We start from the raw sequence: 25,677 nt of genomic DNA, 5'->3' as shown, positions 1-25,677 counted from the left end.
GTACCCTTAATACAGATTCGTGCCTACAATCGGTATTGTGCAGTACTTAGGAGACGGGGAATTCGAGTTTAAGTGCCTCAAGCCCAGAGTCGCTCCGAGAAGGGCACACAAACCTGGTCGCTGCGCTCCTGGGCCGGGGTCGGGCAGGCTGGCGTGTGAGGGGCAGCAGCCGGGGATGGATGCTGGCGGCAGGGCTGGGACAGACCCGCGGCCCCACCGCGGGAGCGCGGTGCCAGAGGCGCCAGGGGGCGCGCGGGGGCCGCGCTGCGCTGCGGTGCGCTGCGGTGCGGTGCGGTGCGGTGCGAGGGGTGCGAGGGGTGCGGTGCGGTGCGAGGGGTGCGGTGCGAGGGGTGCGGTGCGATGCGATGCGGCGCTGGCAGGCAGGTGCGGAGCCCGTGGCGGTCTCGGCCGCAAGGCAGTGGCACCTCGGGGCTCTGACCGAATGGGAAGGTTTCTCCTCCGAAAGGGACGAAACCTGCCAAAAATCACCGCAACCGAGGCGGCGCGGCTTTGGGGTGCGGCTGCGGGGATTTGGGGTGTCCCCTGTGCAGTCCCCCGGGCAGCCGCTCCCTGCCGCCCGCCTCGCTCGTAACCGCTCCACCGGATCCCTCGACGGGTTTTTTAAATTCGCCTGAATTTAAGAGTAAATTACTAAAAGCCACGAAACGGTCAATAAGGGACGGGGGAGGCTGCGCCGCTGCCCGTCCGGCGCCCACCCGCGCCCCTCGGGCTGCCCTCGACGTGCGGGACCCCCGCGGGCGGGGACAGGTGCAGCGGCCCGGCGGGTCGGGGGGGCCGGGGGGACACGGGGGGATCATCCGCGGAGCGACGGGGTGGTGGGCGGCCGCCGGAAGGGCTGCGGACAGGCTGCAGGGGGTCGGGGGTGCAGCTCCCGACGCGCCGCAAGCCAGAGGAGAACACCTTTCCTCTGGCCCGTCACCCCCAAAGCATTTCTTGCCTCGTGTTCTTGGGCTTCCCTCTTTGTAGTTAGTCTTTTACGGAGGGTTCATTACCGAGCGAGGCTGGGAACGCGTTTCCGAGGAGCGCTCCGCTGATCGCTGCCCGCTTTATTGCTGCTCTCCTCGCGCCGCGCTGCCTTGAGTTTGCAGCCTGCGGTTCGTGCCAGTACTTTTTTTATTTGAGCGGAGCTGGCGACCGAGAAAGGGCTCGTGGAAAGCCTGCAGGACACCAGCTGGCTGCGCGCTGCCCGTGGACGCGGAGACTCGCCACGCGTGTGCGTGGCGTTGTCTGCTCGGGTATAACAAAAGAGATCGCTTGTTTTAAATAAACCAGTCCGCCTGGGTGTTACAATAAAGAGATAAATAGTGATACAAATAATAGGTACAAAGAGAGAGCTCCTAACCTGAAGAACAATACCACCGTTGCACCACAGTTTTGCAGGTTTTCCCTTACATGTCTAAGTGGTTTTATCCCCATTCTTCAAGGGCCAGGAAAGAGCAACTACGATGCACTATAAATATGTAGGAATTAGGGAGTATAATATTTGAGTGTGCTCGATGTGACCGTATGAAGATATTACTGCAGTTAAAATAGGTGTTGAATTTATTGACGCGCATATACAGAGAAAAAAAATAGTCTTTCTGTTATTTCTCCCTGAGTTTTCGGAGTGTTAGACAGTGCTGAAATTAGGGTAACTGGAAAGCAGTATACTTAATTACGAGCAAAAAGACAATAATGATGAGACAGGGAGGTTGCCGGCACACAAAACATCACGAAGACAGCAGACTTGTTAGATGTCGAGAATGTTTATCTGGATGGCTGCTCATTCAGTTTCTTCATAACAAACACTGTGTTTATAACAAAGCAGTTACTGCTTCTTGTCATAACAATAATCGCTATCCAAACAGGATTTTGCCCCCTTCTCTCGTGCATAATGATCTTGTTCTGTTGCTGCCAATGTAATGATTTGGAGCTGTAAAACTATGTGTTTCTTCTTTTCTATACGTGCCCCCTAACACGAATTTCATTCTTTCTGTGCAAAGAAGCCTAGTTTGCACTTATTTTATTCGTTTGGGTTGGTTCAGTCGCTGACCTCTGGCCACGGAGGGCACTGTACTGAGGATTCCCTTGGCAATGTCAGAAAATGATACGAAGAAGATCGCAGTGATCAGGCACTTTATTCCATGCAGTGTTTTTACTAACGTGTGCGAGTGTCCATGCACAAGTGGTACAGGAACTCTCCAGATCTATGAAGTTGAAACCCCTTGTTATCATTGCTGCACCTCAGACCGTACCTGCGTGCATTTACAAATGCGTATGTCATTGTAACCTCAAGGGCGCTAGTTTTTAAAGCCCGAATTACTGTAATTCGGTCTTTAGGAGGCATCACTTGACAGAGACTTTTTTTTATTTTTTCTCTTTCATTTCCATTTACTTTGTTGTGTCCCTTCATAATATTGTTTGCATTCATGTTGGCTAGCGTTTAGCTAAACACACAGCAAAGTGTTTCTAAAATGGACACATAGGTAGTCGTAGCGACAGCTGAAGCTCTCGGACAACGGGGGGAAATATCTAAGAGCACTTTAAAATATTCAATTACTGGAACAGTAGTAGCAGTGCAGAACTGCAACAATGGGGGGCGGGGGGGGGGGGAAGGGAGGGAAGGCAGGGATATTTAAATGGTATTAAAACCGGACCCACATTTTACTACTGGTTACGAAGTGCATCTGGAATTCCCCCCAAACTGTTCAACAAATGTTGACAAAATATATTTGTCAAGGGAACAAGAAGGCATGGCATTGTTTTAGTAAGATCTCATTTATTTTGATACGTGGGCACACCGTTAAGGTGAATTTTGTGTACAGTTATCATAAGGGTAGCACCTACAGAGTAGATTTACCTGTTTATTATTTGGGGTATTTTCCTGCAACATTTTAGAAAGGTTTCTTTACTTACGCAAATGTTCTTACGTTCTTGTCTACTTTTTTTTTTTTTTTTTTTTTTTAAGAATGATTTGCCAGGCTAAGGGAGCCATTTCCTATAACAGGTAGTTTGACAAGGAAAACCGATGGTCTTAAATATCAAAGCGTAGTCAAACCGCAATGAGATTCAAAGAAGGGAGTGCTGGTATATTTTGTTCCAGCAAACGAGCTAAAAATAACAGCCCCCACCCATGCTGGAAGGAGGTTGATTTGCCCACTTGGAAGGGCCGATAGGAAATAGAAATTAAATTATTAATGTAATCAAACAGAGAAAAAAAAATCTGCCCGGAGACGCTAAGGGTGAAAGGGTTTTGTTCTGAAGTGTCGCTGACTTAAACAAGCCCGCGTGCAGAGTCGAGGCTCGGAGCGGGATTTGATGTGTTGTTGGGAGCTTTAATCTCATTTTATACCTTCCTCACGCCGCATCAGAATGCGTTTGAACAAGGTCGTAATCGTGCCAAACTGCACAGCGCAGTGTAACCCTGCTGCTGTCGCCGTCCTGACACTCGAAGCCCAAAGTGATCGTCTGCTTTTCAGCCCCAAAGAAAGCTCTTTCCACACTTTCATGTACTATACTTACCTGCAGGGCAGGGTCTCTAAAGGTGTCGGAACTACTCTGACATTCATTTCAGAGATTAGTGTAAACGTGGAGCACGTCAGTGAGGAAAATGCTTAACATCACGATTACAAAATCCACGCTGGTGCCATTTTGCACCACGCATCTCCCCTCGCAGTCCGCAGGAGAGAAACAGAACAAAACAAGAAGCCCGTAACTAGAAAAAGGGAGAAAAAGAAAAAAAAAAAAGAAAAAAAAAAAAGAAAAATCATGACACACACACACACAGCGAGCCCCGTGTTTAATCCCCCGACCTCCCCTTTCTGCACGGAGGGCAGGCTGTCGCCCCCTGCGCTAAGCGCGTCCCCCTCCGGTCGTTACTGCCCTGCTCGGGCGGGCGGCGTGGGTTTGTTTTAGGATCGGACCGCCGGGCGCACAATAGCGACCTCGTCGGAGGAGCAGCCCTCCGCCGCTCCCCGACAGCGCCGCGCAGCCGCCCCCGGCCGCCCGCGGGGCCCCGGCTGCCCCCGGCCCCTGCCCGCAGCCCCCCGCAGCTCCCCGGGGCCGGCGCCGACCCCCGGTGCCGCCGCCGGCTCCTGCCAACGCCGGGTTGCTTCGGAGTCCCCCTTCTTCCCAAAATCTTCCGCCCCCTCCCCGGGCCCGTGCCCACCTCCCCCGGCGCCCACCTCCCCCTGCCCCGCCGAGCTGAGGGTTCGCTCGCCCCGCCGAGTCAGCGGGGGCCGGACCCCCCGCTGTTACCTCCCGCTCGTCCGCCGGCAGAAGGGGGATCCCGTACCTTCCGCAGCCTCCCCCCAGCCTCCCTCCACGTCCCGTCTGCGGGACTCGGGCTCTTTTCCCCTTCTGTCCTCCCGCCCGTCTGCGTGCCTGCCTGCCTCCTTTTTATTTCCCCTGCCAGTGACTTAAGACCAAGCCAAAGGAGGCAAAAGGAAAAATACAGCCCTGGGCTCCAGGTCTATAAATACAGCTCGGAGCGAGCGCTCGAAAGTTTGGAAAGACAGAAAGGAAGAAGGCAGCACATGGAGACAAAAGCTAGAGCCGCTCCGCCAGCGGGGAGCGCCGAGGCGATGCTCCGGCTGCGCCGGGGCTCCGCGGCGTGTTCGGGTGGGCAGGGCGGCGGAGGGAGAGGGTTCGGTGCACTCATCATTCCGCGCTGAAATACAGGAGTATTAGCCAAAAATAAAAATAAAAATAAATAAATGTTAGTCGATCGATAAGTCAAGTTTGTATAGCAGATATTGAGAGTGGAAACTTTCCTAAAACGTCTTGAGCTGGTAGTGGAGAAGAGCTGGCAGCTTTTCTTCTTTTTTGTTTTCTTTCTCTCCTTTTATTTATTTATTTAATTTATATATATATATATATATATATATATTTATTTTTTTTTTTTGCTAGCGGGTGAATCCTAGTTGGCTCAAAGTTTCCTTGTTCTCTCTGTGGCTTGTGTGCCCACCGGCAAAGGAGAGAAAAATAAGTTGAGGGCTCTTCAAGGCTGCAAGGGGTAGCTGCAACCCTACCTGTTTTATGTCATTGTCTTCAAAAGAGTGTCCTTCTGGACACTCTGAAGTGGGGCTGCAGTCCACTGTGAAAGTGACACAGAGGTGTCAGAGAGGCAATGGCCAACATATATCTCCTGTATGCTAACTATACATTCATGTCCACTGCTTCCAAGTCTATCCTATCCTAATGTATCAGATGGAAGGTATTATTCTTCCTTAGGATGTCAAGCAATACCCAGTTACATCATGCATGGAGTAACAGCAGCAACAGAAGAGTCAAGGAAATGTGCATACACCAGATGAAACACAGAGAAATGACCCATTGACAGGGGTCTGCGATTTGGGATGTTGGGGGTGTGGGGAGGAAGCAGAGCTGGGGTTAGGAAATGAAGCTAGTAAGTGGAGAAAGTGACTTTCAGCCTGCAGCTCTGGAAAGCGTGCAGATGGACAACCCAAACCAGTCTGTGCTGCGGGTGCCAAGTGGGAGCAGTGAGAGGCCACAAGACGTGGTGTGGAAAGATGCTGCTGGAAGCGCCTGCCCGCTGTGTCTCCTGCTGCCCTCTGCAGAGGGAGAGGGCCTCGCCCCGGGGAGCAGCATCCTCAGGGGTTGCTGAGAGGGAGAAATAGAGGGGGCTGAGGAAATGAAGGCTGGGAGGCAGAAGGAGGTGGAAGGAGTTAATTGGAGGAAGAAACAGACTGCAGCTTGGCACTGAAGCTTTGCAGGAGTTTCTGCCTGCCTTGCACTCCAAGCACTAGGCAGAGGGAGATATTAAACCGCTGAAGAGCTTTGCAGACTGCAGGCTTCAGAAAGGATGGCCTGGGGGCTCTCCTACACCTCACACAATTGCAGAAGGCACCTTTGTTGTGCACTGCTGCAAAACGGGGGCTGGGGGCTCCCGCTTGTCACCCAGCCTGCCCCATGCCACTGCCACCACGGAGGAAGGGCTGGAGATAAAAGCACAGTGCAGATTTCATGGCGGGGGGATTGCAGAGCCACCTCAGCTTCATTGGTGACAGATTTCTGGTGACAGCAGAGTTATTTCTCGGGGTGGAGGACTGAGCCTGCCCTGCGCCCCTCAGCCTGCATCCCCCACCCCGGCTAGGTCGTGGCTGCCAGCCCTGCAGGAGCAGCTCGCAGCCAGGGCTGGGTCTATTTAAAGACTCGGCTGCTGCTGCAGGCTCCAAGCAGTGAGTGCCAATCCCCTTGGCTTGGCAGCATTACTTTTGGCCGCGGCTCCCTCCCACAGCGTAGGAAATACAATAAAATTAAAACAAACAGAAAAAAAAAGGGGGGGGGGGAAGAGAAAGAAAAAAAAAAAAAAAAAAAAGAGGCTCCACGATTGCTCCCTGTGGGGAAAGGAGAGGAGCCCATGGGTGTCACGCATCTGCCCTGCCCCGCCATCTTGTGCTTGCTTCCGCCTGCCCGCTGCATGCTGGCAGGAGTGGGGTGAGGGGCGGTGGGGGTGGCAACATGGCCTCACACCTGCTGCCGTGGGGCCTTCCCCACTGCGACACCCCTCTGGGGAGCATCACTGCCCCTGTGCCCCTGCTCTGGGGACAGCGATGTCCTGGGGCCTTGTGGTGCCTGTCGGGGTGGCACCTGGGGTCACGGCCGCTGCGTTGGTCCCAGCCCTGACCCCAGGTTGGGTAGCACAGCGCTCTCTGTGTGCACCCATCTGGCTGAGGTGTGACACTGGGTCCTGCCAGCACGACCTGGCTTCAGTCTTCACCCTCCTGCAGGCTTAGCTGGTGCAGGGGGAGCATGAGATCTTACCTCCCCAGTGCCATTGGCATAGCTGGACCTTGAAAAAAGAGCAGTCGTGACAGAAAATATTTAAATAGATCCTATTCCTGAATCAAGGCTGTGAGACCTGTAGGCACAATGCACACCAGGAAGGAAGAAGCCTGTGCTTTCCCAGACAGCTTAATCAGTCCGAACTTCACAGAAAACGAGAGGATGTGTTTCAGGGTGGGAAAATAAATCCACTAGGTAAGCAAGAACCTCCTTGCACTGACAAAGAAGAGAACACTACAGAACTTTATAGCGGGAAAACACTGCTTATGTGTTTTTTTTTCCTTTAATCTGCCACCCTGCATTTCAACCTCTATACAGACAGCATGAATATATGCATATACGTAAAACACATTCTTTACTGAAAAATGGGTAGTGCTTCTCCTTACAGGCTCTAAGTTCTTTTTTTGCCACCTTCTTTGGTGAGCCTCATACATTACTTTCCTTCACACACAGGAGAGTTTCATAGTCTCAGAGCTTCCTCCATGCCCTCCACACACCTTCCTGCTGCTTCATCTCGTCCTGCTTCCAACATTACTTTAGTTTCTCTGGTCAGTGAGAAGCAGAAGGATGACAGGAAGGGCTAATGATAGAGAAGATGGTGTGGGGGCTGGGAAGACAGAGAAAGAGGTAGAATTTGCTGTGCTTTGTTTTTGCGTTAGCAATCAGTACCACTCTTTTAACAAAGCTTGCATTTGCTCATCCCAATCTGCCGGAGCTGTTGGCCGAGACTGACCTCCTGCTGCAGGCAGTCGGATTTTCCTCTGACTTTCTCTACTTCCTCTCCTCAAGAGCTGAGTGCTGTCCTGCTCTGTCACTTGCTTGCATTAAGGCATATTGTACTGCAAAATGTATTACTTCATTAATCAGTTCAGCTGGTTAACAGAAAGATTAATAGTTTTATCTTATTATCTTGAGTGCATGTGTCTCTATATTCAGAGTATTAAAAGAACTACAGGCTACGATTATGCTACAAAACAGTTCCATTATAACCTTGCTTTCCATATGTTCAAAGCCTTCTGAAAACGTCGCCTTTGCAACTCAAATTTCCTGTGTCTAGTAAAAACTCTTAACATGCCAGGAAGTCTTCCTCCGAGCACACACCCCAACCTTTTAGAGAATTCAGTGTATGTTTAAAGTACAAAGCAGGACTTACATTTTAGCTTAAACACTTTCAAATATATATATATATTTTTCCGCTCTGAACTTACATGTCCTTGAGATCCAGGATTGCTTGTCCAGCTGCAGGTACAGGCAGGATATGGGCTTCGTTTCAGAATGGGCTCTCAGAGGTTCACTTTATGGAGTGGTTGCTACTGAAGTCCAAAACTCTCACGTCAGGCTTTGTTAGCTCTTCAGTGCCATTTATCAGTCCCTTGGGCCTGGACTGTCCACTATTTCCTACTTGTGGCTTTCTTCTGTGCAGCAGAAATTACCTTGGGTCACTTGTGGCTTATACACATCCTGTCATGCAGCCCATTTTTACAGTACTTGTCTCACCTCAAATAGGATGCTGAGGTTAACCAGCTCTTGACAACACCGGGCTTGGTTACCCCCTGGTGTGATCGTGGCTTAGGATGCAATTTTGGTAGGTGCAAACAATCAACACAGAGAGTAAGGGATGGTCAGAGATGAAGATGAGAAAGCCTATGCTAATTTCAGGGGGTGCCATTCAAAAACAAACAAACAAACAAACAAGGACTATCAGTTTAGCCAGTATGATTTCTTGTTTCTCCTGACAATGCTCCTTGTAACGTTCACACCACTGCTGCAGTTAGGGTGGTAAAACTAAAACATTGTCCCCAAGTCCAGTCCATAGATCACTATGTTCGTATGCAGTAAAAATATTCATCTAGGGCTATGCAATTTGTCATATCTGAGGTTGTCGATTCACAGCCTCACATCCAGGGAGAGAATAAATATGACAATCTCTGTAAAACTTCAGCTTAGTCTCCTGTCAATGGCTACTAATATTCTCCCCCTTCTCTCTTGGGATATTAGTATTTACGTTTAGCATCTTACATTTTAAATATTAACAATCAGTAGGATTCTTGGCTAGAATAAATTGTCAGTATCTCATCAGCCCTCTCCCTACCATGGTATGCTTTCCACGTGCTGCTGATGCAGTGACAGGTGTTTTTTTTACCTGTGAAAGTTGTTTTCTCATCAGTAACCACTCCTTATTAACAGCCTTGAATGACTCCTCCTCAGTCCATTTCCCCAACTTCTCTTTCCAGCAAGTTAAGAAACTAATCTGAGATCCCTACCATAGTGCATCTTTGAGCTGGAAACCTGGTTGCTAGCAAAAAACGTACAGGCCAAAATGCAAGGATAAAGGAAGGGTCTGAGATTTTTCGCCGCATCGTAGAATATAAAGGATAAGTTTGTTTGTTTATTTGTTTGTGTCTTTAATTAGAGGACAAATTATATGCTCTTAATTTTTTTCACAGAGGAACTTTCCTCCTCTTGGGCTGCATCAATAAGCAAAACAGAATCAAGAAAATACAAGACAATAAAAAATACAATACAAAAAAGGGCTCATAGATGCATGAAGACACATCAATTCTGGACAGAAGTTGGATGAACGTTTAATCCAGTGAAGTGAGGAAGAGCAATAACAAAAAAAAAAAATTAAAAAAAAATCTATGGTAAAGGAGGATTTTATTTAGAAGAGTGGCCATATAGGTGTCTGTCCAGAACCAGAGGAGCATGCAGCAAGGCAGAAGAGAGAAAGGAGCTACTAAGTGGCTGGTCACTATTGCAGTTTACAAGCCAAGGTCTCCTTCCTTCCTCCTGAAGCATAACCAGCCCCAATATTTTACTAGTGTGCTCTTCTTCATGCTGCCTTCTCATGTAGCCAGTGCATTCTCCAGACAGTAGAAGATTTTAAGTTATTCCACAAGTGGAAATAGGTACTGCTCCCCATTCACTCTATTACCACACCATCAGGGTGGGGTCAGAGAGCAATGATACCCTCCAGAAATCCCTTGCAACTGTACGACCAGAACTTACTGGCATAGTTTAGCAAGTCTGCATTTTTAAACATCATTATTCTAAGCAGTTGGAATGTCTGTTATGGTCCTAAAAAGGCACAGATAATATATTATTTGTAATATCTGTATTTTATTTGAATACCTTTAGAATTGTTTCATAATTTGATTAGAAAATCTTCACAGATATTCTCAGGTATGTGAATGTTCAAAAGAGAAGTCAGGAAGACTCTAGCATATTCAATTTCCTGATTGACAAAAAAAGCAATGGAAAACAAATCTGTGGGTGCTGGAAGAGCATACAGTGTCCCACCTCATTTCCACAGCTTGACTTTTTCTCTTCCACATTGCAAGTAATGCAAGGGTGAATTGCAAACAGATCTTTCCATGTGTTTTTCTCTGTTTACTGGGTCATGTCCCACTGATGACAAGTACATTTTCCAGTGATCTGTTTCAGGTCTTCAATGCTTTGAAAACTAATGGTGAGCCTTTGAGGTCTTTCTCCTTGGAGATACTGCACAGCATGCTGCAGAAGACAGGAGAAGAAATGACACTGGCCACACTTATTCAGAAGTGACTTGGTATAGGGGACTACCTTTTCTTCAGCCTGCTGTGTTCACACTTTACCACTCTCCTCCAGCTGAGCGTGTGTAATGCAGTCTTCTGCTGGTTGCAGAGGCAGCAGCATGAAGAGGGCAAGATAGGTTTCTTAAAATGACATGCACATCTTGCCAACATCCATACTCTTGGGAGGGAATTACATCCCTGCTGTTCAAACTGCTGTATGCCAGCTCTGGGACATCATACTGGTCATCCTTCCTCTCCAGGTGATGGAAGCCTGTGCTGTCTTTCAAGCTGACATTGCTATATTTTCTCTGTGTTAGGTAAAGTGTGGTATCCACAGCGTTAACAGTGCCTGCAGAGCAGATTGTGAAGCCCGTTCTCTCAAACCTCAGCTGTTATTTTAAGCACATAAGCAATAGGAACAAGGGCATCAATCATGTCAAGAATCTTTGCTACCATAAGACCTTCTGCTGTTTTGCTGACACCAGAATGACACAGACCTGTAGAAGTCTGGCGGAAAATGCCACCAGGTGGCAAAATCATCCACTCTGGAGTAGTGTTTCTGCCCTTACGGGCAGATCCTGGAGATGGGGGCCAGGACAAGTTTGTGATCAAGTTTCCTGTATATTTCTTTTTCATGGAGATATGCTGAATATCCCAAGACTACATGCTGAGACGATAGCTTTCTTTTCCACAAGCTGTCATTCTGATGTGTCTGCAGAGAGCCCTATAGTAACTGCAGCATGCCGTAGGTGTCTGCCCGTCTGTCACATTAGCACCCGTCAGCAGAAATAAGCTCTCCTCTTTTTGTTGTTCTTGTTGTTGTTGTTTTGTTTTCTTTGGGTTTTGTTTGTTTGTGTTTAGTTTTGCTTTGTTTTTCCTGGAGATTCCTATGTAAAAGTGAGAAGGTGAGATGTTCACATGAAAACAACTTTGCTGCCTTACTTAATCTCCACTGCATCCTGCTGCAAAGACACTAAAGCCACATTTATGTGTGGTTGCTCCAGGTCCAGGCTGATCTAACAGGAAAGGACAGAAATGAAAGTGGGAAGCTGGAACTGCTTCCTTCAAATATGTTACTTGGGTAAAAACTCTTCTCACAGAAGCTTGGGAGGAGCAGGGAAGATTTTCCCCTGTCAACTCTGAAACATGTTCTGAAACTGAGGAGTGCTAACAGCCTTGCAAGACATGATCATAGTCCTAGCACCAAGACTATCCTAGCACCAAATCCAGTCACCTATGGAATAGCAACAAAGAGCCTGTAACATAAGTACGGGCTACATGTAGCTAGCTATTCAGGTTCAAGTTCACATACGGGCTTGGTGAGCTCAGGTAAGTGTGCCTGCACCCAGAGCAAGAAATACTCTGCCACAACAATTTGTGTGCTATAAGACACATTTCAGAAACAGCTGAAAAAGGAAAGCTCAGTGGAAAGAGACCCCTAACTGAAGCAGGAAGGAGACTTAGATCTGGTAGATTGGTTTGCGAAAAATAAGACACCAAAATAATTGTACTCTAAGGGCCTGCCCTGGCTCTGTTTCACAATGTTCTGCAATTTCTAAGCTTAAAAAAAAAAAAAAAAAAGTCTGCTACAAAAATACAGCTGTTACAAAGTCAGTTAATGTGCTGCTGGTCTGTTCACATAGCTTGGCTAAAAATGCTGCAAGGCAAAAGTAACAACAAAGATGTGCACCCCTTCCCTTCCTGTGCACCTTAATGAGGTGTGAACTCAAAAGGCTCTGTATGCCATTTATATGCTACCATTAAGTCTCAGCTATTTTTTTTTCTGTTAAAAACAATGATGTTACAGTTCCTCAGCAATCTTGTGTATCGAGTGAGGCAAGGATCTGGGGGAAGAATACGTTGCTGTATTATTAAGGACAGTTGAAGAACCGAAAGCAGCCAGTTGAAAGAAACAGACTTTCTACTTTTTTAGTGCTTCACTTTATAATCTCCTAATCTTTTAATTTGTTCTCATGGTGATGTGGTGGTGTGGCGATGCTGTGATTGTGCTTCTGAGGTATTTTAACAGAGGAAGAGGTTTAAACAAATAAAAGTACATAACGTGAGCCTACTAACTAGGCAGAAATAGACGGTGTGCATCAGGATTCTCTGGCTGTTTTCCTGGACAAGGGAAGGGAAATATGCTGTTGACTAAAATTGTATATGCCGTATTTCCTCTCAGAGGCATTATAATCTAGTGGATGAAACCTATGGTGCTGTATTGTCCAAGGTGAAAATTCCGGTCTGCTGCAATCAGTAACATGTTTCCTACCGACTGCCAAAGGGCCAGGGTTTTAGATGTGATTATGTGGCATACCCATTAATTCTCCTCTGCCCAAAATGCAAGAGCAGGGCAGGAATGGATGGCACGTGTCCCTGCCTCGGGGAGTGGGAACCCTAGGCTTTGCTTGGAAGAGCAGGGGATGACTAACACCAACCTCTGGAAATCTCCTGACCAGCACTCCCCCGATCTCTCTGCCCAGTGCATTTTACCCGAGACCGCAGAGTGTTTGCCTGGGGGAAGCAGCAGCAGAATCCATTCTGCCTGTGCCAAGCTCGGAGTTATATTTCTGGCTAGTTGCTAGGTAACTGTGCAGGAGGCTCAGTGGGGCCAGGAGTCTGTGCGAAGCAGCATGGCAAAAGTATGAACTTTCAGAAATAATGAGCAACTGTCGTGCACATGTGCAAATCCTGAGTTTTCCGTAGTGCATTGCTGAGACGAACCTGAACGGGTTGCTGCAGGAGCAGCAAGCATCTCCTTTTTAACCATGGTGTTCTTCCCGTGAAAAATTCGAAGCCTCCAGCTGAAAGCTGGTGGGGCTACGGCAGCAGTTTTTCGCATTTGCAAGATGAAGCATGTGGCCAAATGTAGCCGGTTTTCTCAGTTGGCTTGTTCTCCATGAGGATGGCAGTACCCCACATGCACAGAGCTGAACTGTACCGAGACCTTGCCTGCCCTGTACGGTCCCTTAATATGATCCTTATTTGCTCCATTTATTCTGTGACTGCAGTACTCACAGACTTCATTGTTGAACCATCCATGTGCCAGACCTTCCTGCACTCATTTTATTTCCCTGTGCTGCTGATAGCAAGAAAACCTTGAAAATAAAAACAGAGGTTTTAATAGAGCAAATTATATTTATTAGCAACTTTGAAAATAAGTTCTGAAAAATGTAATCTATCTTACTAATGCTGTTATGGAGATGTCAAACAATTCTTCAGCTGTTACTTATTTTAGCAGAAATTCTTCAAGTGAATCGCTCTCCTCAGATTGTTGTCTGTCATATCCAGATGGGCAATTGAGAGTGTAACAATTAACCATAGATGAAAATTATTTACACTCTTTTCATATTTTATCCAGTGCTAACATTAAAATGTATTAGGGGCTGTCAATATTTATATGCACAAAACCTCAGAAGACTAGAAAATCCAGAATCAACAGAACTTAAGGTCAGCCTCTTACAAAATACATGAGCCTTTGATTATATATATAGAAAAGAAAGCTGTAATCAAGATATACTAGAGCAGAAATCAAAGGCAATGGAAATACTATATAACACAGTATTTGAATTTAAAAATGTGTTCAAGAAAGTTTCCTATGACAAGCAGTCTGGGCTTAAACTAAACGGAATAACCATTACAGGTTTGTGCAACACAATTTTTCTAAGACTGCAATATCCACGGCCCTCCTTTCTGCCATTACTTTTCTCATTTGTCATAGTATAGAGAGTTCCTAATTAATTTGCTAAATCAGTTGCAGAGTTGGGCTTTAGTAAGCGTACAGGCTCAATCAAACAAACAACAATAAATAAAACAAACAAAAGCAGAAAGCTGCAGATTGCAATGGGCCTGCCTACTAGTACTTGAATCTTTGGCAGCAATCATGACAAGAATAACAAAATTAAACCTAAACCAACAAAAAGCCTGGAAATCTATGATGAAATATCACCAAAGTTCTTGTAACAGACTCTGGTAAGTGTTGATGACCAGTGCAAATCGTTAATTGTCTGTGACTCTCTCACTCAAAGCATGAATCCTCTAACAACAACAACAAAAACGTAAAATAAATCAACACCCACAAATTCCCTCTGGCACGGAAAAAGGTCTGCTCTCCGCTCAACTGACTGTCACAGAGTTTACAAAATCTATGCTACACATAGCAGGAGCAATCATTTCCCCCATTCACTGGGCGGAAAACATCCACAGTTTTTCAGTTTGGATTTCTTCATAAAACAATCAGACAGATAAAACTCCACAGTCATTGTTCCAAAAGTCTAAAAAGCTTGTGATTCTTTATTATTTATTTTCATGTCAATTTGTGCTTCATTTTGAGGGCAGAACGGGGTTTTACCAGCTTAGGACGTTTTTGTTGAACCAGACAAAAGAAAATTGACTTCCTGAGGGGCCCCCGTGCCCCCACCAGCGGTCTCCCGAGCAATTACGAGGACCCTTCAGAGCCGGCGCTCGGCCGCTGCGTTTGGCAGGCAGGAATACATTTAGCAGGGACGCAGGCGGCTCCGCGGGCCGGGGGCATACCGAGGGACACCCCCGCCGCCTGGCGCCCCGTCACGGCTGGCAGCAGGCCTCCGCAGGCACGGCACCACACAGCCGGCCCGCCAGCGCCTCGCGTAAAAAGTACGCGCGAAGAGAAGTTCCCGTCAAGCGCGGCCCGTGACGGCTGAGCTGAACTATTTCGCTCGTTAATTTGGATATAACTCTCAGGGAGCTTGACTCTTCCTCCCCCACTCTCCCAGCCCCGGCCGAGGGCAGGGCCGTTATAGTGCCGGCGGACCGGCCAGGAAACCCTGCAGCGGGAACCCCAACATGGCGCCGGCGGCGGCGGCGGACCGCCGGCGGGCAGCGAACCCCGCCGAGCGCAGCCGAACCCCGCCGAGCGCAGCCGAACCCAGCCGAGCGCTGCCGAGCGCAGCCCCGCCCCGCGCCGCCCATTGGCTGCCGCACGGCCAGTATGCAAATGAGCCCGGCGGCCCCGCTGCGTGCGGCAGCCGCCAGGCGGAAGCGGAGAGCCGCGGCGGGGCCGGGGCGGGGGGGGGCCGTCGGCGGTGTGCGCGGGCACGTGTGGGGACGGGCACGTGTACATAGGGGCATGGGTATACCCATATGGGCATATATATATATATATATGGGTACGCACGCATATATATATACACACATATGTGTACATGCACACATATAAATACACACTATATATAATACATATATATACATACACCACACACACACACATATGTACACATACACACATGTTAAAATAAACTATTAAATCCTCAGCCTCTCCCGCACCGCGTTCAAGCCAGACCCCAAAACGTGCGCCCCAGACTTGCAACTCTAGACGACTGGGAAAAGAGGCGGGGGGGGGATGAGGGGGCTAAGGAGGAGGAGGAGGAGGAAGAAGTGGGGGTGCCCACCGCCCGCGGATGGTAACTTTACTGCCTCTTCCCCGGCTCCAGCCAAAAATTTTCTTCCCGTCTGCTGCTGTACAGAAAGCCAGCAACAGCAACAAAACCAAAACAAAGCTAACAGCCAGCCTGAGAAAAAAAAAAAATATATATTTTTTTTTCCTCGACACCCCCCCAGACAAAAGGCAGAAGGCCACTTCCGGAAATCCAAACAAAACAAAAGCAAAGCAAAAACAAAAAGCACAGAGCCCTTGAGAAAAAGAACTGATTTGTAACCTGGGAAATGTGAGGCCAACGGCCCGGTGGTGTGTGTGACAGACTTCAAGATCCCGTTTGTTTAATGCAGTGCGCTGCAATGGTATGCGGCGCTGGAAATTATTTATATCCACATATATGTGTAATATATGACTTGCTTGGCTCTTGTTTTTTAATTCTTCCCGGCTGAGACTTTGTCTCTGTGGTTTCAAAGTGGATGTTATACCCTCTTCTTAAATGCTGATACTACTTCTGTTTTACAGGATGAGATATAAGTGGTGGATTGTTTATATTTTGCTATTTTGGCAGCTTTTGTATATGGGTCACACTTTTATGCCAGGAATCAGTTGATGGGAGTTTGCGTCCAAAAGTGCTGAACTTGGCACATTTCCTGCTCCAACTTTCTCCCCCTCCCCCTGCTTTTCTGGCAGGCAACTATCAGTTAAATGCTGAAAAGGATTAATGCAAATGCTACTTTATTTGTACCTTGCAGACAGTTCTTTTTCCTTCTCTCTTGTTGGTGTAGATACTGTTTCTTTACTGTCATTTTAATGTAATATTTTCTCTCTGGCTGTGTTGGTGGTTTTGGTAGTTAATGGGCTGCAATGTTAATGTATAATGTTGAGGAAATGGCATCGCCATTGTTTATGGTCGGCTAGATAAATTGTCTGGAGCCTTGTGCTGGTCTCTTTCACACTATATTGCAGGATGCAGTGTTCGGGTGGCATTTCTGGCTTGTTTTTTAAGGTTACTTCAGAGGGTTTCTTTTTGTTATCCCCCCCCCTTTCCTTTTTCTTTTCCTTTTTTTTTTTTTTTCACTGCTGTTTTGTTGTGGGACCTGTGTGTGTGTTTTAATTCATTCCTTTCTCCTGCGTGTCTGTGTGTATGTGTGTGTGTATGTCTGTCTGCTTTCCCTCTTGTCCTCTCTTCGCCTGTGTGTCTGGGCCACATTTTAATGCACAATATCCCATCCATTAAGTTGTGGTTGAATGCGGAGTGTGTGAGGACTTGGCAGCTCTCAGGTTGAAGGGGGCGGGGAAGCCCGTTTCGGCTCTGACACAAGATGCCGATGTGGCGTGATCTGAATTATTATTAGGGCTGCGAACATGGCCATCTTCTCCTGCTGCTGGAAATCGCTGCCATTGAACTTGAGACGGGACAGACAAGATCTCCAACTTTTTTTTTTTTTTTTTTTTTTAAGTACAGTAGCTGGCAGGGAAAAGGCGCCAAAACACACAAGATTAAAGTTCTCTGAAGCAGTCTTGTGCTGCTATCCTTACGATTTTAACTTTGAATTGCAAGGAGAAAACAAAGCAAACAAACAAACAACAACAACAAATGGTTTTTTTTATTATTCTAATTTAGACAGACATTTAAATCCAGCTTCTGCTCCTCCTCACCCCACTCCTAAAAAACTGGCAAGTTATAAAAACTGGCAAAAAAGATGGAGGTGAAATCTTGTTCTTGCTGCTGCTCTTTACGTCCAGAGCATTTAATATCAGAATATGTTATTTTTTAAAACAGAATTTACTGTATTGGGGTAAGAGGGTTCCCATTCCTTTGTAAGGCTGAGAACATGACCTGCAGCGAGGACAAAAACTGCACAGTTGTGTAACCCAAAACGTTGTGGTTTACACAGCTTTACACTTGAGGTTTGATGTTTTCATTTGCTGGTCTGGGAGCTGTGGAAAGCTTGAGTATTATAGTCCCCGTCAAACCGTATGTGGACAGAGGTCAAGCGCACACACCCTTCGTATATATATGTGTTTCTGTGTAGAGCCAGTAGTGGGTTTCTTTGCTTCTGCTTGTGTATACACATGCTTGTGTCTGATCGTGCATTTATGCAGTTTGTATACAGAACATGTTTCTTCTGAACACTGAGGAAAAAAAAAAGATTATTAGTAAATATTATTATATATAAATTTATAGGTGTGATACTACACTAAATCAAAAGTTTTAGTGATTGCTGTTCGCATTCCAAAGGAATCATAAATATCTTACAAATTCAGCTGCATATGAGATAAATCAAGACCTCGTAAAACAGTGTATTATCAGTTTGCTTATTTAGCTAGTTGTGTTTCTTCCCTAAATGTTTGCTACCCAACTTTTTGTGTGTATATATATGCTAATGGATACATATACATCGGTATGCATGGAGGACAGAGCTCCTGTACATCAGGATACTGACCAAGGCTGTGACTGTACCAAACACAAGTGAAACTTTACTTTGTAGTTTAGTGTGATGGTACAAGAAGTCTCGCAAGGCATGAAGGCTAGTCATATAGGTAGACTCACCATTAGCTAACACTATGATAACTTAATGTGATTTGGGTTATTTTTTTTACACATAGTTGACACAACCTATATTTTACTTGTGCTGCACAGTATTTATATGTACACCTAAGTATTTGTGTATCTAATGGGTATGTGTGTGAAAGCTGCATTTTCTAACCATGGGTTAAAAAGAAGTTAATAGTATTGCTGTTAAACTGGATGTAAAAAGCACTGTAAAGCTTGTCTTTTAGATCATGGGGACCTTTTAAGTAAAAATTTTAGCGTTGTTTCTCTGATGTTGAATCTTTTGTATTAAATGCTGCATATCTCAATCAAATGCCCCTGATTTTTGCATTGGAATTTTCATGAAAATATGATTTCTTAGAAGTTCAGCATACGCATGTTCAGACAGTCAACCCAATTGCCCACTTGTATCTTGAGAGAATCTGAGGTTACACATTTCAGCATTAACAATACCTCTCTCTTTGATTTCTGATGTATAATAATAGTCTTGTGCTCCAAAACTCAAAACTGTTGAGCAGTTGTCTGGACAAAGGGCATCAGCTGAAACTCTGCTTTAGGAAGTATATCAGTGGCATAACTGGCCTTTCTACTTTTTAACGTCATTATCTCTGAAGTTCAAGGGCAATGCCATTTCCCAGCATCTGATAACGTTTGCGAACATTGTCTGTGACTGAAGGAGGTGAAAACAATTTCAGTGCAAGTCCAGGGTACTAAAATCTCTACTGCCAGCTAAAAACTGCTCCAAAAGAGCTAGGGTGGGTGGTGAGGATCAAGACCATCTGTCCCAGGGTTGATGTGAGTAAGGACTTGGAGGCAAATGGACAGCTTTTGCACAAGGTCTCTGTGCAAGCCTAGGCCCAGACGCTACAGCTGCTGTCACAACCCGCACCGTGCCCACCTTGCCTCCTAGGGGACGTGCAGGAGAGGATGGTTCTGGAGCCCCGTTGGGCAGGCAGCTCCATTCCCCTCAGCATGCCTTCAGGTGTGGGGCCTGCTCCGTCTTGTCCCAGCAGCACCACCACAGGCTGCAGCGCTCGGCTCCCCATCCCCTCCTGGTCTGCTTTGGGTTGGGATGCAAAAGGGCTCCCACCCGCGGGGACACAAACCCAGCCTCTCCGTGACTTCCCCTTGCAGAAAGCGCCCAGCTTGGTGTCTTCCCTACCTCACTCCTTGCTCTATTTGCTTTGTTGCCCTCGTCTTTCCTCACTGCCAGGACTCTGCCAAGCATTTCTTGCTGTCAGTGCACGGGTTTCTGCCTCAAAGCTGGCCCTTGGCCTGGACCTGAGAGGACGTGGGGCCTCCTGTGAACCCTGCCTGGGGAAGGGCAGGCTTCTGAAGCCTCTGCAGCTCTCAGGGCAGCCGACGTGGGGCTAGGGTCTCACCTTGGTCCTCGTGGAGGAGTGTGAAGGAGGAGGGGGTTGGGGAGGGCTTATTGTGGCTTTAGATCAGGTCCGGAATAACGGCTTGTTGTGTAAGAGTTCAAGCGCTCAGAGAGGTGTGTTCAAGGACATCAGTGCATTTGTGCCAAGGGGAATGTCTTTTATGGTAAATTAACTCCAGTTAAATTGAATATTTATTCAAAGGGAAACTCCGGTATTTAAAGCTGGCGTTATCAGCTTTTTGCAGTGTCTGGGTGAAGGAAGAGATGATAGGATTTGGGGGGTATTCTCCACCAGATAGGAGAATAAATGTGCTCGCTGTCGTTAACCCCGAATTTGCCTCATCCTTTCCCGCCCGAGTGCGTGCTCTGAACTTGTCACTTATTAATGTGGTCTGCGGAAAGGAACAACCGTGGGTGCCGGCTGAACCCTGCAAATCCGAGGGGACTCTGCAAGTGCAGCCAGAGTCCGAGGTGCGGGGCGGACCCCGCAAGGGTTAATGCGTAGGGCTCTAGCTGTTTCCTTTGACATTACCTGTCTTGCACGGGCTCTCTCTTTCCCCCGCCCTTCCCCCTTCTCCTTTTGGTTTGTAAATTTATGTGAATTGCAGCTGGTAGACTTGGCAAGCTCCCCTCATTAAGAGCCCTCTTTGAAAATGGGCTGTGTTTGAGCATTTCCCTAATGAGGACAGGACGGGGTTAAAAAGTGACCATTTCATGGTTGACTTGAACCTGCCTACTTTCCTTGATGTGTCGTCGTGAGATGCCTGGCGTGAATAAACTCTCACTTTGGGAAAGAGGAAGCCCGTGGTCCCTCCAGGACACCGCAGAGCCGCCACCGGCAGAGGCAGCGCCGGTGCCGGGTGGAGGCACACGCCGCGTCCCCAGCCCCGCCGTGCATTCAGGGGCACACCGGGCAAGTTCCCTTCGCCGAGCCTCCTGCCTGGCCAGAAAACGCGTCCCGGGGCTGCAGCTCCCTCGCTGCCGCGGGGGCCGAGGTCGTACCCCGAAAGGGGGAAGGAAAAGAACCCCCCCGCAGACGGCAGCCCGACCCCCCCCCCCCAAATCCCCACCCCGTGCCCCCCTCCCTCAGCCGCCGCCGCAACTTTTTTTTCCCACCGGAGAGGGAAGATGAGGGATGTTTGCAAAACGTGCTCGTTCCTTCTGCGGCGTTAGGTGGTGATTAATAAAGAGGGAGGGCAGGGGAGGGGGATCCGGTGGACAAGGAATGTGTTCGCAGGAGGAGGAGTGTAAGGGATGATTGTGTAATTAAATAATTACAAAAAAAAAAAATACTTAAGTCTCATTTGGGGAGGGAGCTGGAACGGGGTCCAGAGGGTGTAACCGGTGAATTTTTCAACTTCCAAGTTTTGAACAGTGAGAGGAAAAGCCAAGGGGGAGACTGCGCGCGAACAAATAGGGAGGGAGAGCGAGGGAGAGATTTATCGTTTGAATTTTCAAGAGATCATTTTTATTATAGTGGGCGTTTGGAAAGCAGTCTCTTAACATTACCCACAGAGAGCGGGAGGGAGGGCGGAGGGAGCGGATAGGCAGAGGGAGCAGGAGGCAGCGGCAGCCGCGAGAGGAGCCCGGAGATTGCGCGCTGCGGAGCTTTTCCGCCCTTGGGGGACGCACACGCTCGCTCCGGCTCGCTCCCGCACACATGGTCGCTGCCGTGCAAAGTTTCGCCTGCCATCGCTCCGGGATTTTCCTGCGCCGCTCCGGGCTGTAACCTTGAACTTTCGAGAGCGTGGTGACAGTGCCATAATAACCCACCATAACCCACCACCAACTTCTTAAAAAAAAAAAAATAAATAAAAGAAAAAAAAAGCCAAACAAAAAAAATCCTCCCGCCCACCCCCCACCCCCCCCGCTCGAGTCCTTCCCCCCTCATCTGCAAAACAACCAGCAGCAGCAGCAGCAGCAGCAGCAAAACCAAGACTCCTGCGCCGCCGACAACAAGAGGGTTAAAAGTGTAGATTGGATTTCACCCCGGGAAATCTAGCACACGGAGTGAACTTGAATCTTTGGCTATTTAAGGAGGAACGGGGTTTGTTGTGAAGTTGTGATCCAGGGCAGAGCCCCGTCCTGATTGATTTCATCTTCCTTGAGTCTCAGATGACTGTAAAATGAATAGATGAAATTATTCCTTTTTTGAGGCTTTTTCTTAGGGGCTCTCCGGGCAGCGTGGTCTCAAAGCGAAGTCATGATGTATTCTCCAATCTGTCTCACTCAGGTATAGACACATTTTGTTTCATTTCATTTATTTATTCGTTTATTTACTTATTTTCACGTGCTTTTTTATATTTGTGTGAGTTGTTAATGAGTCATTGCTGGTAGTGGTAACGGGTTAACGCGCAGTTGTAACTGCTTGTCAGATCCAAACTCCTCTCGCAGGAGGGGAATACTGGAGGATCAACTGTACCAGGCCATTGTTTTGGGGAGATCCATTCAAAGTGTCACTCGGAGACAAATGCTGTTAATTGCTAGTGCATAAGGAGTCAAAGGTTAACAGAATGGAAATGAGAGTAATTACGCTAAAAAGCAGGTTCGAGAAGTATTGATTTGATTGGAATCAAACGCTCCGCGGTCTTTTCAGCCCGCCGGCGTACGCGGAACCTAACGAAAGCCTTTAAAAGGAAAAGTGCTGTTTTTGACCGAAAAAAAAAAAAAAAAAAAAGGCAGTGAGCGCGCTCTTGGCGCGAAGTGATCCCGTCTTAGGCTTAATTAGCGGCGCGCAGCCTGCCAGCGGCGGGGGCGAGGGGGACGCGGCTGCCTCCCGGGCGCGCAGCATCCGCGGCGGAGCGCGGGGCTCACCGCGGGGCTCACCGCGGGGCTGGCCGCCGGCAGGCAGCGGGGGCAGCGGGACGGGGCGCCGCGGGTCCCGGCCGGGGTCCCCCCGAGCGGGTTTGGGGTCTGGGGGCCGCGAGGTGCCCGGCCGCGACCGCCGAGGGGAGGTCGCCGCCGGGGCTGCGCTGGGGAGGGGGCGCCCGGCCGGGGGATGGGGGGGGGGGGGGGTGAAACGCCGTGGGCAGAAGGCAGAGGATAGTTTTGAGAAGCTTTTGTGAAAGTCTGTCTTAGGAGGATGTGATGTAAACTGATTAAGCGATAGCGGCTTGCTTCCACATTGGCGCAACAAATAGCTAAAGAAGGCGAAAACGTGCGAAAGTGGCGTCTCGCGCTGTACGGTAATTAAGCGGGCAGCGACGCGCTTATAGCTGCACGGCGAATAAATAAATGCGATTTAAGTTATTCGACAATTAGAAAGCATTGTAATTCAAAAGGACTGAAGTATTCATAAATTGTGAATGAAGATGGAAACAACGATAAGGCTTATTCAGTGATTGGATGCAGTCCTGTAGCTTTTTGGCTGACACATTTTTTATTGTTTATATTTTGTTTGGCATCTAAGTGTGATTGACTTAGATATGGATATTTTCAGCAAGTAAACCTGAGCGTGAGCGGAGCAAAGCTGGAAAAGTTTGCTGTAGAAATATTTCTTCCTCAAAAGAAAAATTACTGCATGTGGCAAGCATTTTGTCTAGCAGATACACGTACGCTTGCGGGTACACAGAGAAATAATTGCTTACCTTCAATTAGCAAAAATCAATTCTGTGTGGCCTGTCCGTCCTGTGAAATTACTGACAGGCAATGAGACCTCTGTCCTAGGTTATATTCCTTACAGTACAACTTAACACAGAAAACACGCACGTTTTCACTACCACCACTAGCACGGCGGGCAGTTCATTTTGTTGTTTTCTGCTCTGATGACATTTTTTCCCATATCTTTGCCTTTTGGACTCATATACAATAGATTTCCTCACTTTTCACAAATCTATGTTAAAATACCATACCTAGGTGCATACAAAAACATAACGTTATACTGCTGCAGTCACAGGTACAAGAGAGCGATTCCTGGCTTTCGTGTTAATAACTTCTATCTTACATTTTGTAATCCTGCTATATCATCTGCTATGTAGGAGCAGTTCACACTTAGAGGCACATGTATGGAACAGAATTGCAGCAGTTTGATTTTAATTTGGATTTTTTTCTCTATCTGTTTCGAATGATAGGAGTGGTTTTGAAATCGTCTTTCCTCTCCCCAAATTAAAAATTCAGATTACGTTGGAAATGAGAATGTATGCTTTCCACTATTAATTTATTTAAAGCATAAAACTGATGAATCTTATTTTGGCTTAGAACTGAGTTAAAACAGTACTGCCAAATTTGTTCTCTCTATTGTTTTCTGCCTCTCTAAGGCACTACACAGATGCATGTTGACTGTGATAGGGTATGCTCAGTAGAAAATATTTTGGTAAAAGTTCTAAACACAGAACACCTGTTTGGACCAAGCTAGTGCACAAGCGCCAGTTCCGTTTGTGCCGATAGAACACTGAAGCACCTTTCAGAAACAAGTCAAAAATTCAAAAGTGCAGTTTTAAGACAGCACTTGGCAATTCAAATGTTACCCATCACTGTTTCAATAAAAGTTTGGTGGATGTAAAATAACTTCAAGGAAGAATGAATACTTGGCAGAAACACTTTAATTGGAGGGTGGGGGCATGAGGGTCTTTTTCTCTGTCCCCCACGTCTCTTTCCCCCTGTTTGGGAATGAGTATTAACTACATTTATCTCTCTTGCTGAGGCATGATAGGATGCAGTTACCACATGCCTTTAAGTGCTTAGACTCTTGTGATATTTTTACCACGTTTATTTTTATGTTATGGTGGTCCAGGAAACTCAGAATATGTAGCCTTTTTCTTTTCGCTTTATAATATGTTATTTCATTATGCAAAAGGAAAATCCACATGGGGAAATTGAGTGCATGAAGTTTTTGCTGTAAAATTTCTAGACTTCTGCCTTGTATACTTGTTGTATGATCCTAGGCTCAAACTTAGATGAATTGATATAAAGTTTATAAGAGCAGAAAATATGAGAGTGGCACTGCATTTCCCCTTTACCTATTCCAAAAAGAAAAGCTGGCCTATCTATCATCATTATAATACAATTAGACTACTGGTATTTTTTACTTTATTTACAAACTACATAGTTATCCTATAATAACTTCCATTTTAATTTAAATTGTCAGTGCAGAATGGTTCACCTGAGCCATTTGATATGACGTTTGAAAATCTTTCCTCCATAAATCACTCTATTGCAAGAGCAACTATGGCACATGGGTAAGTGCCACATAAAAATCATTTTTCAATATTGCTGTATGAATATTAAAGGGAAAAATCAAATTCTGTAGATAGCTTTTTAGGAGGTTTAGTGGAGAATGTGTGTGATTAATTGCAAATATCCATTTAGGATCATTTTTATGGGCACTTCTTCTTGTCAAGTAATGTTTCATTTGAAAGGACTCCAGATGCACAATGAATCTCTCACAGATATCTGATAATATTGCTTTAGAACAGGATGTTCTTTGCTGTCTTTCTCCTTCACACTCTTTCACATATATTTATAGCTTTAGGACTTAATGATATCCTGAAAGAAAAGCCTGAATACAGTCTTAAAAAGGTTTCCTTCCCTTTCTTTCTTTCTTTCTTTCTTTCTTTCTTTCTTTCTTTCTTTCTTTCTTTCTTTCTTTCTTTCTTTCTTTCTTTCTTTCTTTCTTTCTTTCTTTCTTTCTTTCTTTCTTTCTTTCTTTCTTTCTTTCTTTCTTTCTTTCTTTCTTTCTTTCTTTCTTTCTTTCTTTCTTTCTTTCTTTCTTTCTTTCTTTCTTTCTTTCTTTCTTTCTTTCTTTCTTTCTTTCTCTCTTTGAAGAGGAAAACATTCAACCACTATTCATCCACTGGATACTGAAATTTAAAAACAGTAATTTGTCTATATAAAATTTTCATAGATATGAAATGCTATTGGTTATTATTGGTAACACAATGTGCAGCACCTGAAGGTGAAGCCATTCTGGAAGAGTTTGCCATGTCCATCTTAAAAAAGAAAACTAGATCTGCAGTTTTTTAGT

The 25,677-nt window shown here is 46.6% G+C and overlaps 1 protein-coding gene and 2 long non-coding RNA genes across 18 annotated transcripts in view; 1 reads left to right on the top strand and 2 right to left on the bottom strand.

Moving 5' to 3' along the window:
• The window catches only part of LOC308185689, an 11,905-nt gene extending 6,639 nt beyond the window's left edge, over positions 1-5,266 (bottom strand). Inside the window, exons 1-2 of one of the 2 annotated variants that reach the window (XR_013943638.1) lie at positions 4,258-5,266; positions 1,014-3,715 (exon numbers count right to left, since the gene is read on the bottom strand). This is a non-coding gene — a long non-coding RNA (uncharacterized lncRNA). The remainder of the gene's footprint in view (positions 1-1,013; positions 3,716-4,257) is intronic. The other variant, XR_013943639.1, reaches the window with a different exon arrangement.
• A 12,100-nt stretch (positions 5,267-17,366) lies between these two features.
• On the bottom strand, positions 17,367-20,960 carry LOC308185418. The gene is made up of 2 exons (XR_013943355.1): positions 20,832-20,960; positions 17,367-17,913 (listed from the first exon to the last, which is right to left on the bottom strand). It is a non-coding gene; the product is annotated as an uncharacterized lncRNA (long non-coding RNA).
• A 649-nt stretch (positions 20,961-21,609) lies between these two features.
• NFIB (nuclear factor I B) overlaps positions 21,610-25,677 on the top strand; it is a 186,366-nt gene continuing 182,298 nt past the window's right edge. For all 15 annotated transcript variants that reach the window (XM_080573467.1, XM_080573464.1, XM_080573463.1 and 12 more), the window contains exon 1: positions 21,610-21,948. In XM_080573467.1, the coding sequence (XP_080429593.1) occupies positions 21,919-21,948 (30 nt within the window). In that variant the 5' untranslated portion in view covers positions 21,610-21,918. The remainder of the gene's footprint in view (positions 21,949-25,677) is intronic.

This window comes from Anser brachyrhynchus (assembly GCF_964034855.1).
Source record: "Anser brachyrhynchus genome assembly, chromosome: Z".
NCBI lineage: Eukaryota > Metazoa > Chordata > Aves > Anseriformes > Anatidae > Anser > Anser brachyrhynchus.
The sequence above is the reverse complement of the archived record's forward strand: the minus strand, read 5'-3'. Positions and strand labels throughout refer to the sequence as shown.